This window comes from Balearica regulorum, chromosome 14 (assembly GCF_011004875.1).
Source record: "Balearica regulorum gibbericeps isolate bBalReg1 chromosome 14, bBalReg1.pri, whole genome shotgun sequence".
Classification (NCBI taxonomy): domain Eukaryota; kingdom Metazoa; phylum Chordata; class Aves; order Gruiformes; family Gruidae; genus Balearica; species Balearica regulorum.
In genome coordinates, this window is record NC_046197.1 from 11,716,791 (window position 1) to 11,734,144 (window position 17,354).

The following is a 17,354-nucleotide window of genomic DNA, read 5'->3' on the forward strand; positions in this document are numbered from 1 at the left end:
ACATCACGAAGGTATAAGCTTAAAAAGAGTCCTAAACTTGGAAGGATGCTTATTTTACCTTTCACTGTGGAAAAACTAATGATTTGTAATATATTTAAACTTTCTGACCAAAAAGCTAAGCAAAATCCCATAATCGCTCCACCTTCTTTGTTCTCCATGCTTACAGAGAACCCCAAACCAAGGTATCACACTTTCTTCAGCTCAGATGTATACATCTCCACAATGTCAAACAGCCCCAAGTTCCATAACTTATGCTTTAAATGAAAAAGTATAAAATGTATACAAATACACACTCTGGCGCAAGTCCAGCTCCCTTACCTTGTGCAGAGAATTCAGACTGGGGAGCAAAGTTGACAAGCTCTGTTTCTGAGTCCATCACACTGTTGTTTGGCTTACCACATACATTCAAATGTTTCTCAACTAAGTCTAAATGATTCTCATAGTCCTGATCTGTCAGGTCTCCCTCAAGCACCTTTGAATGAGGGGAATGCCTACGTCCCAAGCACTCATTTCCCTTCAGTGAAAAGCCACGAGAATTCAGGCCAAAGGCACTCTCCAAGTTTCCTTGTTCCCTAGATCTACTGATGTGCTTATTAGATCTAGCACTGCTTTGGTTAAAACGCTGCCACCGCTTTTTGGGTGCTACGTGATTCATATCATTAGACTCATCACCAAGAGAGCTCTCACTATTTGCCTCTGAATCCAAGTCTGGACTCGCCCCATTTTCAGCAGAAGTGCAGCTCTCAATATTTCTACCAGCTTCAGGTCTCCTTCCAATACGATCTAAATTGTCATCAGATAAACAGGCAGAGTCTTCATCAGTTGAATGTTCTGTTAAATCAACAGACTCTTTCCTCTCAGTATCTTCTGCTTCATTACCTAGAGGACTGGTAACCGAACCGTGAACACGGAATGCACGTTCTCCTGAATCTCTGGATAACCGACTTAACAACTTACTTGGCCCTCCTGGTTTTAAGTCCTTTCTGTTTGAAACTGTTTTATCTCCAAGCTTTGATGACTGCTTAGATTTTGAACAGTTGCGTTTGGGCACACAATTTGTGCCGTTTGTCCCAGAAACAGCAGTACTCGCAGGCTCCCTTTTACTAGTACCAATCCCCGTCAACTTGGTTGGAGGATTGCATGAAAATGAGGAGTTGCTTATAGCGGAGTTTGGATTTACTGTTTCCTGGACACAATCTCCATTTTTTTCTATTTTATATGGGGGACCTACAATAGACAAGGACTTCAGACCACTTGCAGAATTGCTTCCAGAACCATCAGCTGTGTTGGTATTTCGAAATGGGACTATATTTTGACCAGTCATCAGTTGCTGCTCTTTTGTCTTACTGTCATGCATATCCTTCAACATCATTAACAAGGTGCTGAATTTGTAATCTGGCTCAATGGGCAAACGACCATGACCAGAGGCAGAAGAGAAAAGTAAAGGTACTGTGGCCTTTGGAGTGCCAGAGTCACTAGCATCATCGTTCATGGACCGGTAAGACAGCTCCTTCAGCTCTGACAAGACGTGCTTCACCACAGCCGTTTCTATTTCAGCAGAATCCCTGGGTTTCTCATGCATGTTGTTTAACAGTTTCTGACCATCAACTTTTCCGCTTCTCTGAAGAGAATCTCTCTGAAGGCCAGAGAAACCTTTGGTATCAGAAGAGCAGCGATTCACACCACCCTCTTCTTCTGCAATAGAAGGCTCCAACCCAGCAACCTTTTCTTTATGCTTGCATTTTATACTCCTGATTCGGGGTAATTTCATGCTTTTCGGTTTTAAGATTGCTTGATTTGCAACGGCAGGCCAGGAGCTGTCCTTGGAAACACTTTGGGGAGTAGTGTGCTTGTTTGCTAGGGAAAGATTGTCATTTCTCACATCCGAAGAGCGCTCAAGAGCCATCAATGACATCTCAGCATCAGAGAAGCCTACTTCAAGCTCCCCATCTGCAAATTCAGTATCAAGTCTGCTGGTTACTGAACCTCCCAGAGATTTGCGATCTCTGCATGACTTCTTCCTGGCCCTTCTGTTGCTCTTCTGAGAAAGATACATGGAAAACTTAATGTTTCCACTTGACGTCATAGGAAATTCCTTCTCCACTTTATCTGAAGAATCACTAACCTCCAGAACACTAGAGGCTCTCTCTGAACTTTGGTCCATGGTATCTACATCACTGTTCCCACCATCTGAGAGGGAAGAGGATGAATCTGATTCTGTTTGCTTTTTCTCAATACCAGCATCAGATGCAGAATAGTGTATCTGTAATTTGGAACTGCACAAAATGCCCAGGGAGCTCTTCTTTCTCTCCAAAGAAGCGCTGGAAAACAAATCCCCTTGGAGAGTGTTCTTCAGAGTATCGCTTTTACGATTCTCATAGTCTGTTTTCAAAGGTGTCTTTTCAAAACGTCTTTCTCCAAAGGAGGAAAGCAAATGGTTTTCCCTGGTGCTACTGGATGCTGTTAGGCTGTTGGCAATCCGTCGAAGTTCATGAGATGCGTGTTTATCTGGTAGGTCCCCAACAATCATGTTTCTAACTATGCTGTCTGGCGTTTTTTCTTTGATTTCTCTCCCAGATGCTTCCCCTCTTGCACCACTCTTTTTTACTCTAGTCCTTTTTCTGCTGTCAGAGCTTTTTTTCATATGTGGCTTAATGTGCAATTTTCCTTTTTCACTGGTCAGGTGTCGGGAGTCAAACGCCAAGGATTTAAAACATCCATTCAGCTGCCTGTCCCTTTCTGCTCCAGGGCCATTGGCATAGTATTCCAACTGCACTTCCTTCTCGCTGTCCAGCTCACTGGAGTGCTGGCTGCACTTTTGATCCTCCAGTCCCCCAAGAAGAATGTCTTCTGCCTGTCCAACACTGACTTCCCATTTAGCCATAAATCTTTGAGGAACCTTAAAGTTGGAGGAGACAAAAAAAAAAAAAAAAATTCAGTGGGTAACCTACAAGATAAAAGTGAGATCAAGGTGCAGAAGCCACAGAAGAACAGTCCTGCATTTTGCATCTTTAAGACAATCACATGGATTCCCAGAGACTGTGCCTAGTGGACACAGAAAATACTGCTCCTGGGAAAGTACTCTGCACTCCTGCTGAGCCTAATAAAAATCGCTGTGCATTCCCAAAACAGCAGAAAGGTACCTGCAAGCACAGGACTCCCAGGAACAAGATGTCCTGGCATCCCAGCACTCTCTGAACACAACAGCCTGTAAAGGGGAATGCATATGGTATGGATCCCTGGCACAGAAACGCAAGCAACAGCCAACAAGCTTCTAAAGGCAAATGCAACATCATTTTCCACAAAATATTTGAGCAGACATCATTCTTGATTCTTCCTGCATCCCTTGAACTCATAGCACAATTTGATCTTCCCTATTCATCAACTCACCTTGGTACAAGCATGAGATACACACCTACTTCTAAAACATACTCTATTAAATTCAAGATGTCTATTGCTGAGAAGTCTCCCAGCTCTAACTCCGTACCTTAAAGTATAAAACAAAAAGCACTCCACATACTGGACAGGAACTTCTGCTAACATCTAAAACCAGCAAGAAACTTGCTTCTTATCTGCGTGTGCAGTTTTTGGCTGTGCAACAGCAAATCAAAGGCTTCACAACTGCTCCTAAAATCAAAACCAATTCCAAGGCAGGAGGAACAACTCACATTTCTGACACTTTTCCTTTAAAAAAACCCCAAACACCACACCAACAAAATCTCATTTCAGCAGATTACAAAAGTTTTATGGAGCTTGATAGCAAACCAACCAAATACTCTCAGCTTTGCATCAGATCTTGGCTTCCAGGGATGCAAACCTGGACATTTATGTGAGCCACAAACATTTGATTCTCTCTACTGCAGCCACACTGGCACTGCCATTTACACATAGGATGAGATTCTAGCCACACAGCACTTCCAGGACCAGAAAAATTACGTGGGAGCACATAACTAGTTGTTAGGGGGCTGGGCACACAAGGAGAGAAGTCCTAAGAGAAGAAACTGAACATGCCCTTGGAAAAGGAAAACCAAATGAAAGCATTGCAGCCGGGGACTCACATCTGGAAGAGCACATTTAATCTGATGGTTTTGCACTAACATAGGTTAAGTACATAACTGCTAATAAACCTCTTGGAAAAAGAGAAAAAGAAAAACCAGACACCATTGCCTAGCATGACTATCTGCTCTCTTACAGTAATGCAGTAGCCTCTGTACTTCTTCACTTCAGCAATTCTAAAAAGTTAATTTCTCCAGTCACCTTCTTAAAGACATAGACCAGACCCCTGTGTCACATTACACTATACTGGCTACAACTGCTCAGGGCTGTTCTGTTTGGAAACGGAGATGATGCGATGAGCCACAAAACTCATTCCCACAGGCTCAATGACAAAGCGTTTTCCAAGTCAAATTATAAGTCCTAACAGGTTTCTATAAAGAGAATTACTGAAGCAGGACTAAAAACCCCACTGCTTTATCTCAGTCAGTGATCTAGCAAAGCGTGCAACTCCACCTCGGCTTCAGATCAGCCAAAAGAGGCTGCCAGAGAGCACAGGAAGTTATTTAGAAGCATGCTGTAATAGACATCAGGAGAGGGCTGCGCTGCTGAATAGATCTCACACAGAGACCCAACTCCTCTGCCTCTCAGAGCTCTCTAGGGCAATCAAAGCAGCAGGCCACACCCCGACATAAAAAAGAGCCTAGAAACTCCTGGCAGCTTATAAACTACACTCGTTGTAAGGACGCAAAGAACCACTTCCCTGGCCGTGTTGCTGCAGTCACTGCCACAGAAAAAAGCTGTCGAAGTGCAATTCCAGGCATAAAGGAATACTTTGTACTGCACAGATTCAAAGAATCAAAAACATATTAGAGAAAACAGATCCTTCACCTTATGTTTGTAGCCTTTTTCCTTTTGCTTTCCTCTTCTCCGAAGAACAGGCAGCTCTTCAAACTGATGTCTTCCTTCAAAGAGGACAATAGCCTTCCCAGCAACCCAGGTTTTCTCTGAAGGTTCTCCTAAGGCATCCACATAGTACTCTCGGTATGGTCTCCGATTGGAAACTATTTTGAGAAATTTAACAGAATTAAATGCTGGCATATAACAGAATAGAGACACACAAAAAGAATCCTAGAAAGCAGTAACAATGTGCCAGTTCATTTTCAACTACTTTTTGCTTAATAACATTCCCTCATGAATGACAGTTCTGGGTATTTCTAGTCAGAACTAAGGGAGACCCCTTTGATCTGTGCTGTCTGTGTTCTGTGTTGCTACTCTTGATTTCTGATTTATTTTTTTTTCTTACAAACAATTGATTAACAGGTCTAAGATGGGTCATCTCCCTAGAGCAAAGACTACGTTTGACTGCAATAAACATTGCAAAAATATGCAAGTATTTTCTTCCTTGAGAGACACAACATACTAGGCAGGACATTTCTTTTTTGCTACTCCCTGATTGATTAAACAGTCCAGTCCACTTGACCACTGGGAAAAGGCAACAGTGTGCCGGCAACACCCAGAAATGACATCCTTCTGGATAGGATTTACTCATACAGGTTGAGCCTCCCCCACCATGATAAATCTCATCTTTGTTCAATGCTTTGTTACCAAACTAACTCTCATTTAGGACATAAAACATTAACAGCAGCTTTTAAGTAAATACACACATGCACACACACTGTACAAGGACTGGTGCACCAGGACAAAATGTTAGTTGCAATGAGTATCTCCATACTTTGGGCACAAAGGTATAGAGCAAGAGAAGAAACTCAATCATAAGGGCACAATCAAAGATTTTTCAAAGGTGCTTTCTGTGCAAGAATGCTGAACAGACACGGTACAATTAAGAACTGAACTAGTACTGGGTGTACTGGTGAAAAAGGACAGGTTACAGGCATTGATTCTGACCAAGAGCACTGAGAGGATGACAAATAATGACCAGGGCAACATCAAACCAAGGCCAAAGGTGACAGACTTCATCCATCCCATTCACAGTACTGGGACTCAAGCCACTGAGCCTCCATCTTCCAGCTCCAAAAAAAATCTTCAAGTCAAGAGCTTGCTGAGAAAAGGCAAACTGCTTTAATCAAAACACCATGCCTCAAACCCAAGAGCAGAAGAGGTTTTTGCACAAGTGATGAGTTTGAAGCAACCTGCCTTGTTTTGAAGGGCTCGTTCCCTTGGCAACAGGAGAGCCAAGGCAGGAGGACCATGCTTCCTAAAGTGCAGACAGAGCCCTGGCAGCTGCCCCTGCCCAAAAGCACCGGAGTTCAGATCCACCCGCTCTGCCACCGCAGTATCAGGGAGGGGAGATGAGCAGATTACATACAGCCACAATTGGAAAAGGACATTTTCCCCAGAGTTCTATTGGTTTAAACACTGATAAAACATGATGGGAGGGAGAGTCTATTGTGTAGCTGGAGATCAGACCTTGCTGGAATTTGTTAATAGCATGTTTCCTCTCTGCAGAATTCCTTTATTAGAAATCATCATACACAGGCTAAAAGATTACTGGACAGCTATATACATTAAAATCTGTCCACAATTTTATGGGGGGGGAGACGTGGGGGGAGAATATACCTCTGGCATATCTTCCAGCAACATCTTTGACAGGAATTTGAGAGCTCGGAAGGGACTATTTAAAACAGCACATTCAGTGTTTTCTAGAATGAGGATGGACACTTCCCAAAGGATGAAAGGGAAGGTGAAGAAATAGCAAGTAAGATGACTACAGCAACAAGACTTGGGGATGACGTGAGCACAACGTAGGAAAAGCTACTTTGTGTCTCTAGAGAAATAGCAGAGGGCTCTGAGCTGATGGCCACTGGAAAAAAAGTCTCCGTGCTCTCAGCACTTAGTTCTTAGGCTGGCAAGGGCCACAAAACCTGGAGAGAAATACATCAGTGAGCGGCAGCCTCACCAGCCTACAGAGCTGTCAGTGGCACCAGTTCAAGGGGTTTCCAGTTGCCACAGAACAAAAAGAATCAGAAGGGGAAACTAGGAACAAATAAATAAGCCCTTCCATTTGTGGCAGTCTCCCCACGGCAGCTAGTATGATCCTAAAAGCACTGTGAGAGCCTTCAAATGAGCTGCAATTTCCAAACAATCACTTTCCCTCTGTTCTCTCCATCACTCACCTACACTTCTCTGCCTTGAGCTTGTAAGACTCTCTTCCTTCCTGTCTCTCCTATGTTCATGCATGCACAGCTCATTTCCCCCATCTCTTCCCCTCACACTCAGCTGGCTCTTAGTTTCTCTGACACACTATGCTCTAAACTTTCACGGACATGGCTCCATCTCCACATTTTTCCAGTATTTCCTCATAAACAGCCTCTTGCTTCCTTGTGCCAAACAAGACCAAAAAAAAAAATTTCACTTCCTCTCACACATTCCCACATCTTCAGGTATTCAGCAGCTACACTGCGCTACCCCCCACCCTGCTTCTCAACGTCTCCAGCCTCCTGTTCTCCAAGCCTAGCCGACTCTCCGTGTCTGCACATTCCAGGCTTCCCAGCTCTGCCTGCTCACCCATTGTACGTCTCTGTCCTCACTTCCCTGATACACCTCCTTTTTCTCTGCACACCTTTTCTGACCCTCTGCTCTTTCTTCTGCACTGCCCTGAGCTCAGCCCAGCTATTCATCCTTCCTATACTCTGGGAAGAAAAGCCTACATGTGCAACAGCTATCTGTGCCACTTCCAGCAGCCTCAGTCCTGTCTTCCTCCTGTCACCTCCCTGATCTAGGTCTACTTTATAGATCCAGGTCTTCCACAGTAGAGTCTATTTCTTCATACCTTTCAAGGGCCACAAATGGGTTTTTTTTTTTTTAGATTAATTAAAAACTGCAGCACCCTGCCATACACAACGCCTCCATTTTGTGGTCTGAGTAGATACAGTACCTTTCATTTTTGAGTGACAGTCCAGCACTGGGTCATGACAAATTGTGCATGGCCACCATGGGCGTCTGTTGAACTTGGCCCAAACAAGATCCCCAACTTCATACTTCACTGGAGTAGGTTTCTTCTTGGCTCGGATCTTTGGGGAAAAACCAGAACACAAGAAATCACTAAAGCTCCAGATGCTTTTAAAGAGATTTGCCTCCCCCCTGTGTGCAGATTACATCTGGCCACCAGAGACATTTACATTAAAAAGCAAGTCCTGATTTTACTTAGTGGCTCCTACACCTTCAAAGAACACAATGGTTCTCCCCATTCTTCTGAAAGAAGAAAACAATAAACCAGGGTTTGGGGGGGGAAGTTGTTACTTTTTAGTAAGGAACATGACCTCTGGTAAATGACTGCACTCAAACTTCACACAGTTCAGCAGGTAAATATTTGGAGTCACTACTAGCCACTAACACCAATTCGCTCATTTCAAAAGTTGCAGTGTACAGAAAAAGTAGTAGTAACAGACAATGAAATATTCCTGACTGGAAGGTGATGAGAACAGCAAATTAAGTGTTTATCACTTGCACCCAAAAAAAAAAAAAAAGTGGTATGTACAAGCTAATAACTTCCCCACTTATCAGATATGCCCAGGAAAAACCTTCACCATAACATATTTGAAACCAAAGGTAGGTACAATTAGAAAAAAAACCCTGTTATGTCCTAATTTTTAGTTTACATGAGCAGAACTGCCATTGCTCTGCCCCAAAACTACAGAGCAGGAGAAAGGGAGCACAACAGCAGTCATCCCCCCTCTAGGAGACAGACACATGGACTTCACCTGTCTCCAAAATCTGCTCCCGAGTATCAGCTCTGTAGAAACAGACACTCAAACCCACTCTGCTTCCCAGGGCTGTGCAGCCACCATGAGAACATCAAAATCTTTCAACACAAAAACCTAATGCTGCTTAATGCTATTTCTGCCTCGCTATTGAAGAGCGGATCCCACGTTGTTTGCTACGTACACACACTTTCAGGCTGGGCAGCAGGACCTTTGCCAAGAAAAGGATTCAGGAGCTTACCAGCGTCGTGACTAATTGAGCCAAGACGGGGTACAATAGGTTTTCACAGGATACAGGAGTCCCCATGCCCAGCTGTGGGGTGTCCTGCCTGTTCATCAGCACCAGCCAACGCGTCCCAGGTGGGTTCAGCATTTTAAGAGCTGTAAGAAGTGCCGCAGGTATTATTCTTGCCAATAAGCATCAGCAACGTGCTCCTCATTAAAGCTGTCATGGCACAAATATGCACCTTCTCTCTCACTTCACTTCTCTGTCCTGCTCACCACCCTTCGCCAGGCACATCTCTTGCAATTCACAGTTAAACATCCTAGCAACTAAAATGCAACAGACCTCTCTAATAAAAGGTATATTCTACTTCAGGTGGAGTTTTATGGGTTTTCTTCATGTGGTTAAAGAAAATACAAAAGGATAAACTCCTCTGTTACATGAAAAAAGAGTAGGTAATGATGTTACAGACTACATTGCTGAAATTGTTGTCACTCAGTCATCAAAAGCCATGTAATAACTTATCCCTGAGCAGAAGCGCAGGAACAGGGAATGTGACAGAGCACCAGGCAGGGAGCTGCAGACCCTTGCTCTGCCACTGCCCTGCTGCAGCCTTGGTGCCTCCACCATGCCACAGACACAGGCTTTCTGGAACAAAAACACCCAACCATGAGCACTGGAACCAGAGGTGCTGCCCTTGCTGGTGCTTTTTAAATGCGGACGTGCTTTCAGATTTTAAAAAAAAAAAAAAAAAAAAAAAAAGTTTTTGTGTTTCGTCTGTTTCCAGCTCATGTTCTTCCTGTAAACGTAACTTTTTCCCTTAAATTTATGTTTTATTTATTTATTTTAACACATTTTTCAATCCTAACCGATTATCTCAAACACAGTGTGTAGTACACACACAATGGATGTGCATCCTACTGACATCGGTAACCTGAGCACAGTCACCTGAACAGAGCGGAGCAGTAAAACTGTGCTGGAGATTTGCCAAAGCCTTTCACACTGATCCACCTGAGGGACACCCACGACCCCTGCCTAGAGGCAAGTCTGCATTTAAATCAACTCTTCCTCACCCTCTAATACCCCACACAGGTGCCTGATGAAAACATAGCTTTCAAAAAACTATTTAGATAAGGCTTAAACAGTTACCTCTCTTTCCGCAGCTATTCTCATTCCCTGTTTGCTCTCTCCCTTCCCCAGCACCAGCAGCCAGATGTTGGGCTCATCACCACCCATCACAAAGGCCCCACCAGTGGGTGGAAGAGGCAGATGAGGAAGCACCATGTGCTGATGCCCAGAGGAAGAGACCTGAGACAGGACACACTGCAGCAGGTCACTGTTTTGCACTATTTTCTCTCCACTCCCTCTAAATCCCCACCACGCAGCCAGAGATGCCTTTACGTTAAACACCACCACCACCCATCCCCCCCCCAAAAAAAAACCCAACAAAAAAAAAATCCCAAAAGCACTACCACCAAAACCAAACTTGCAGAGTGAAAGCAGCAGTTACTATCATTTCCAGGTACAGCAAGTCTCTTCCTTTAAACTCTGCTGCGTGATGCCAGAATTATAGGCCCCAAAGCATGTATTTGTTGGGTCAGAATACAATAAATTTCATTCCTATTACAATTAACATTTACTATGCCAAGATCAAACTGCTAATACATCCCTGATGGCCAAAAACTCAGCCCTGCAGTAATGGCGACTTTTCTGTGAGCTAGGGAAAGCCCAAGTTTTTTTTAAACACAATGAACTTCAGATGTAGTCCCTACATACAGTCAGACTACTGTTTAACTACAGAGCATGGAAATGTTCAAGTGTTTAAATAATAAGATAACTTGTGAGCCACTGCATAGCAGGTAGGTACCAGGTTGTAACACCAGTGGAGATAACTGAAGACATTCAAAGCAGGAAGAGAGTGGTAAGTGAGGAAGGGGAGGACAGTGTCTTGTTCCTTTGGTGAGCAAGATCATGGTTTTTGTATTGGTAGCTGTTCTCCTAAAGTCAGTGAGTACTGTTGTCCCGGTTTCAGCTGAGATAGAGATAATTTGGTGCAGTGCTGTGTTTTGAATTTAGAATGAGAGTAACATTCATAGTACACACACTGATGTTTTTAGTTTTTGCTAGGTAGTTGTAGTGTCTACACTAAGTCAAGGACTTGTCAGCTTCTTAATGCCCTGCCAGGTGCTCAATAAATTGGGAGGGCACAGCCAGCACAGCTGACCCAGACTGGCCAAAGGGATATTCCATACCATGTAACGTCGTGCTCTGGATATAATTGGGGAAGCAAGCCGGGAGGTGAAATTGCTGCTCGGAAACAGATTGGACATCAGGGTTTTTTTCCCCTTCCACATGTGGTGAGCAATTGCATTTGTGCATCACTTGTTTTATATATAAAATATTATTATTACTATTATTATTCTCTTCCTTTGTTATCCTATTAAACTGTCTTTATTTCAACCCATGAGGTGGTTTTTTTCCCCACCCCCTTGGTGGGGCAGGAGTGAGCAAGCAGCTGCGTGGCGCTCAGTTACTGGTTGGGGTTAAACTACAACCACTGTCTACTCTGTTATCAACTGTTTGGCATTAATTTGCTGTTCAGATAGGACAAACTGCAGCCTAAACTCTAGACGACACGCAGCATTTCGGGTCACTTTGTGCTATTTTTGGAGAGAAGAAGAATGTATCTTGTGGATGTTTTTAAATCAAACCCTCTCCACCAATGCAAGACCCCAAATGACCACTGAGGAAGGCATCACAAGCCAAGGTTCAACACTTCTACCTTGCAAGTCACCTCCTGAATTTGTACTATGCCTACTCTGCAATTCACTAAGTGAAATACCAAAAGTTGGTGCTCAGCTTCATGAGAAAGGAGGCTTTCTAATAGAAAGCAAGTACCTCTGCCCTCCTGAAATTTTCACCATAAGGCAAATATGAAACATATCAAGCAAAGAAAGCTTACATTTCTAAGTGATTTTATTACTGTACACATACTGTCAGTCCTTGACTATCTCTCACCAATCTTCCTCCCTTTAAAATAACCACATCATTAAAAAGTGACAAAAATAATATTTATCCAGTAACCACTCTTGGCTACGTCATTTGAAGCTGCTGTTCAATTCATTTATCTCGCCGGAAGAAGTGACACAAAGCACAAGTCAAAGACGCACCCCGTGGCTATCAGCATATGTGTGTCTTTCCTGCAGCACTGCTCATCTCTGTGTAACGACGAGAGCAGTACTGTCACCTCCAGCGCAGCATGGCACGGCTGCAAACACCCCTGCGCCCCAACAGCATGACTGGGGACGTGACCACCTTGGCAGGGCCACAGTAAGACCAAACTGCACACAAAGGAGCACGTGTATATATATATTGCTACAGGCCAAGACTTTCATGTACCCAAAGAGCCTAACTGTCCAGTCCAAGCACTGAGCTGCAGCCATTGTAGCCCTGCATGCTTCAGATTTAGACCTGCTTCGGAAAGCCATCACGGAAATGCTTGGTCAATAGTGTCATTATAGTTTTTTTCCTGACTTAATTATAAACATGACATTATTCAATGAAGCAAGGGACAGAACATAGTTTTGGAGAAAGGCTGGGGGAGCAAAAGAGATTGTGTGCAATAGATAGAGAAAAGTGAGAAGGAAGCCACTGACCCCCAAGAATAATGGAGTGAGATCCTCCCAAGCCTGTTTCACCCAAGAAGTAGACAGAATCAAAGCCAAGGAAGAAACTAAAACGAGGAGGCACATCCAAATGATGATTAAACAATACAGTATAAACAATGACACTAATAGACTCTTCTGCTGAGCGTGCGGGCAGAAGCGCAGCAGATACCTGCCCAGGCCCTGCAGCAGGAGCCCGGGACATCTTGTAAGCAGATCTCCCCGCACTAGTAGCTGCCAGGTAAGTCACACCCTGCACAGCAGCCAGCACATACAACAACTCTGCCCCAGAAGCTCCCAGTGCTCTCGTCAAACCTTCTCATTCCTGGGGCTCTCGTGCTTCTCCCTGCAACCCATCCACCCCTGGATTGTTTGCACACAAGCTGTTCCCAGCACCTACTTCTTATCAGCTAGAACTGGAAGCCTGGTGAGGGTCAGTCCACTGTCTTCACCACCACCTTTTCTTCCTTTAAGTTCTATGATGACTATTTTTTTGCTGAACAGGATGAGATGACAAGGAGTTCACCTACTTCTAAGAGCTATCAACCCAACCCCAGATATAGCTGAAGTGGCTGAAGATCAACAGCTCTTCGTAGCAGGAAAAAGAAAAAAAAAAATCTAACAAAGCAAACTTGAGTGAGAGATGACATTTGAAGGCACCTGGATTAACACAGGCCAAACAGTCTGCTTGAAGTAGTATCCACTAACACAACCAGCCACACAGTTGGTGTCACAGGTTGGCCATGCCTAGGACATGACACTCCCGACTCCTGCCATTTCACCATCACACAACAGGTTACTCACCCTCTGCCCTTGAAAAAGTGGGGCAGCAACTGGGGCAAATTCTATTAAAAACACTCCCAGAACTAGCCTGGAAGGGCATCACTAAAGCTATCCCAAGTTTTCATGAGACAGTGCTTCCCTCCAGCTGAAGTTCAACCTTAGTGAGTTAACTTACAGTTTAAGACAAAGCAAAGCAGCTTCAACCTCAGCCCTCTGAGCTGAGGCTTATCTTTCTGCACAGCTCCTACCACGGCAGGTCCAGATCCTTTAACTCTGGTCACAGACACGAAGAAGCTATGGCTGCAACTCTCGTACAGCGACTGCTGCCAACAGTCAAAGAGAGTTAAAAGAAAGACTCCGACCACTGTTCTGCTTTTACGGGTGGGAGGGTGGAAATAAGCCTAAGTGATCCAACTTGCATTATTTCACTCAGCTCCTACACTCATGCACTGAGGAATGAACAAATACGGAAGAAAAGAAGACAGGACTTGGGAATTTATCTGTGCTTGTGAATATTGCATGGAAAGATAAAAATGAGATGAGACTAAGAACAACACTGAAGTAAAGTCAAGAATGGGAAAAACTGCTTGTGATGAAAACCAAAATATAAATTCTCATTAGCAAAGATTTTTGTTTTAAAGAAGCTTTTCTGGAATCAAACCCAAATCAGTAAAAAAAACCCCAAACCCCACAAAATAGAAAGAAAATTAAATTATATCTACTGCATAGCTTAGGAAGTATTTGAAGCCAAGCAAAAAGAGGTCAAAGCTTCCCCCGTACAAAGTAGCATTCCAAAGCATGAGAGCTTTAAGCCTTTACAGAGAGGCTGCAATGCTGAACCTGCGCTCGTACTGGCAGAGCAGCAGCCCTCCGCGCTCCTCTATGAGAAAGCTTACGGTAATAAATCCCTGCAGAGGGAAAGGGGTACGCCCAACTGGAGTATGTAAAAAAAACCCACCCAAACCACAACACCTGCATGGCGTAGCTGCTGAAACCATCACCACACTCACCAGAAGTATCATCACACTGGCACTTAACTTCACACCAAGCTTCAAGTCAAACACGGGAGTCAGCAAAGCTTGCTGGAAACCCACAGGCAGCCTGCGCTGCTGGGGACCAGGGGACATGCTCTTTGTCCCCCCACTGCTCCAGTCTTCCTTCGGCTTCAGCACTGCAGCAAAAAGTAAACAGATGTCTGACCTACATTCGTTTCTGAAAAATTATACTACCTCTTATCTGGGACCACTATCACACAGAAGTGTTAAATACTCACTAAATATTCACTAGCAAAAAATACAGCGGAGATTATGATACAAGCCAAACTTCTGTTATCTACATGCTTGTGGATATTTGTTGTCTTTGGCTAGTGTTTAGTACCCTTTTTCCAGGATGTGGAGCCTACAAATGCAAAGGGTGCTACATACGTTATGAACTACCGTGAAAGGTTAAAGTAAGAGAGCTGATTGTACTGCATTGGGTAATTCATACATCCTGAAGCATTCCTGTCAAGTTCAGGAGTTATAAACTTAAATAAAGAACATACTGATGTGAGAACACCAAGTCTCAGACACCAAGATAACTGGTTAAGAGCATCCCTGTTTCACTTTCTTAATGGAGATCATTTTCCTTATGGATTGGATGGAAGAGCAGTGCAATAGAAAGCTCTGGTATTTCAGCATCCTAATAACCAGAAATGCACCTGACAGCAGGATTTGAGGAAGGCAGGAGGAGTAATTGGGAGACAAGGGGTACGATCTCACCCAGATCCCTGGTAGAGAGAAATCCAGACACATATAGTAGATTTCAAACCATTGCCAGGAGCCTGAAACAGAGGAAAAACTCTCACACTTGTTTATCTGCATACATTTTAAATGATAAACCAAGTTCTCTTTAAATCTGACTCTCTTAATCAGCACTAATTGTTTCAAGTAAGAGAGGAACCGCAGGCATTGCCAGAACTTTGCTAAGTCTCATAAAGAACAAATATCAACAACTATTATGTCAGAGAACTAACAAAAAAACCCAAACTGAAAACAGGTGATCAGATCTGCCCCCTTTTCGGCCTTACTTTTGTGCTCCTTTACATTATCAAACAAATTGTTCACAAGCAAGACATCTGATAAACACAATGTTCATTTTCAGAAATGAAGTTTCTAAATCCATGAAATGAAAACCAGATTCAAACTCCGCAAAACGAAACTTGGCTATTCCAATTTATACATATAAACCGTATCCATTACAGCTTAAGCTGTAACCAGAATGAAGCAGTACTAGAGAATAACATGTACACACAGCGCAAAAAGTGAATATTGTATTAGAACCTTAACAGCTAAAAATCTGGAGTTTGAGTTGATTTAAATGTGTAACTACTAACACTTGCTTGTTGATTGTTTTGTTGTTTGGGTGTTGGTTTTTTTTAATTCCATGGGCTTCTTTAAAAGCAACAAACATTTAACTGGGGCTTGCAAATTTGATCTTCTGCAGAAATTATGATTCACCCACAGGAGAAGGAGGTATGATCCCACTTTGTTAGTCCAAATGAAAGGTGCCACTTACTCAAGACTGTAACCTCCTCAAAATGAGGTGGTATTCAGCATGCATATACCCCCTGCCTTGAACCACTTTTCCAAAACAACAGTAACAAAAAGGTCCTGTTCACATAAAATTAAGTTTTAATTTGCATTTAAAATTTCAACTGCTTTTGCTGAATCCCTACTAAAAATGAAATCAGAATTTTTGTACACAAGCAGTGCAATAAACTTATCTTGCGCTTATTTATTACTTGATATCTGCACTTAGAGCCATACCCTGAGGAAGGTTCATGCTTCCATCGTCAGGTCCTGCAAACGTACATTTCAGAGAGGCTTCCTAACCTTTATAGTATAAATCCAGCTTCCTAAACAGACTCATGAGCATACTGAGTTATGGACAACCAACTAAAATTAAGAAGAATTTTACTTGTTCACTGCTGCTATTTAGAAATCTGTGTGCAGTCACCACATTAGCCAGAATAGTAAGAACTCTGAACAGGTGCTTGGGAAAACCAACCAACAAAGTAACTTCGGGGTAAGTGGAGAAACTATTAAAAGGGAGATAATCACCCTGCTCCTCGCCCTTCTCACATTAGGCAACAGGCAGGTTTCTATCTTTCCACCAACTGTGGGAGGGAAAGTCATGAATATGCTCCTCCGAAACAAGAACACAGAAGCTTCAAGCAGAGCTCAGGGTAAGAGCCTTGCTGGACGGTCAGCCCTCGAGGCCCTACAGGAGCTGGAAAAAAGTAGCTGGAGGTTTCCAGTGTGCTGAGGTATCTCTGTGCAAGGAATTCGCCATTCACTTTTCCCTAAAAAATACCAAACCAAAACGCACCCCCCCATCCTTCGGCTAGTGCGGAACAATGTTGGATTGCTCTATCCAACTCAACAGTTCTGGTTTCTCACACACAAAAGTAAAATTCTGCATGTCTGAAAGTGAAAAATGACTCCCCTATACATTATTTCCAATGAATGTCTGAAAGTTAATATAACTTACACTGCTATTTTATTACCTATAAAACTTTTTTTTTCTGAAGACAACAGCAGTGGTCCAATACCAACCCACAGAACAAGTTCCCCATCAAGAACTCACACAAACAAAGCTTTGCTTGGCAACCCTACCTGCTGCTCCCTACCCCAGCACTCTACCCACAAGGAAGAAGATGGAGAAGGACATGGGGAAGCCTCCAGGACTGGAGACATGCTACCCTTTCCCTGTGGTTCAGCCACTGACAACATTTCCGAACAACTCCCTTCCCCGACGCCACGCATATCATAAGCGGTGCCCCTTCCACCTGCAGACCTGCTGCTTCGCACAGAGCCATGGCAGCAACTCAGCCCCGAAAAGGCAGCAGGCAGATGTTTCTGGCTGCTTGACAAGCCGTTTGTTTGTGGACTGTGCAGCTCCGTCACTGCCAAGGCTACAACCAAA

The 17,354-nt window shown here is 43.5% G+C and overlaps 1 protein-coding gene across 2 annotated transcripts in view; it reads right to left on the minus strand.

The window, feature by feature from the left end:
• NSD1 (nuclear receptor binding SET domain protein 1) overlaps window positions 1–17,354 on the minus strand; it is a 65,341-nt gene that overhangs the window by 39,378 nt on the left and 8,609 nt on the right. Inside the window, exons 3-5 of one of the 2 annotated variants that reach the window (XM_075766841.1) lie at window positions 7,892–8,027; window positions 4,885–5,057; window positions 958–2,899 (exon numbers count right to left, since the gene is read on the minus strand). In XM_075766841.1, coding sequence (XP_075622956.1) covers window positions 958–2,899; window positions 4,885–5,057; window positions 7,892–8,027 — 2,251 coding nt within the window. Of the gene's footprint in view, window positions 1–318; window positions 2,900–4,884; window positions 5,058–7,891; window positions 8,028–17,354 lie in introns of both variants that reach the window. The other variant, XM_075766840.1, reaches the window with a different exon arrangement.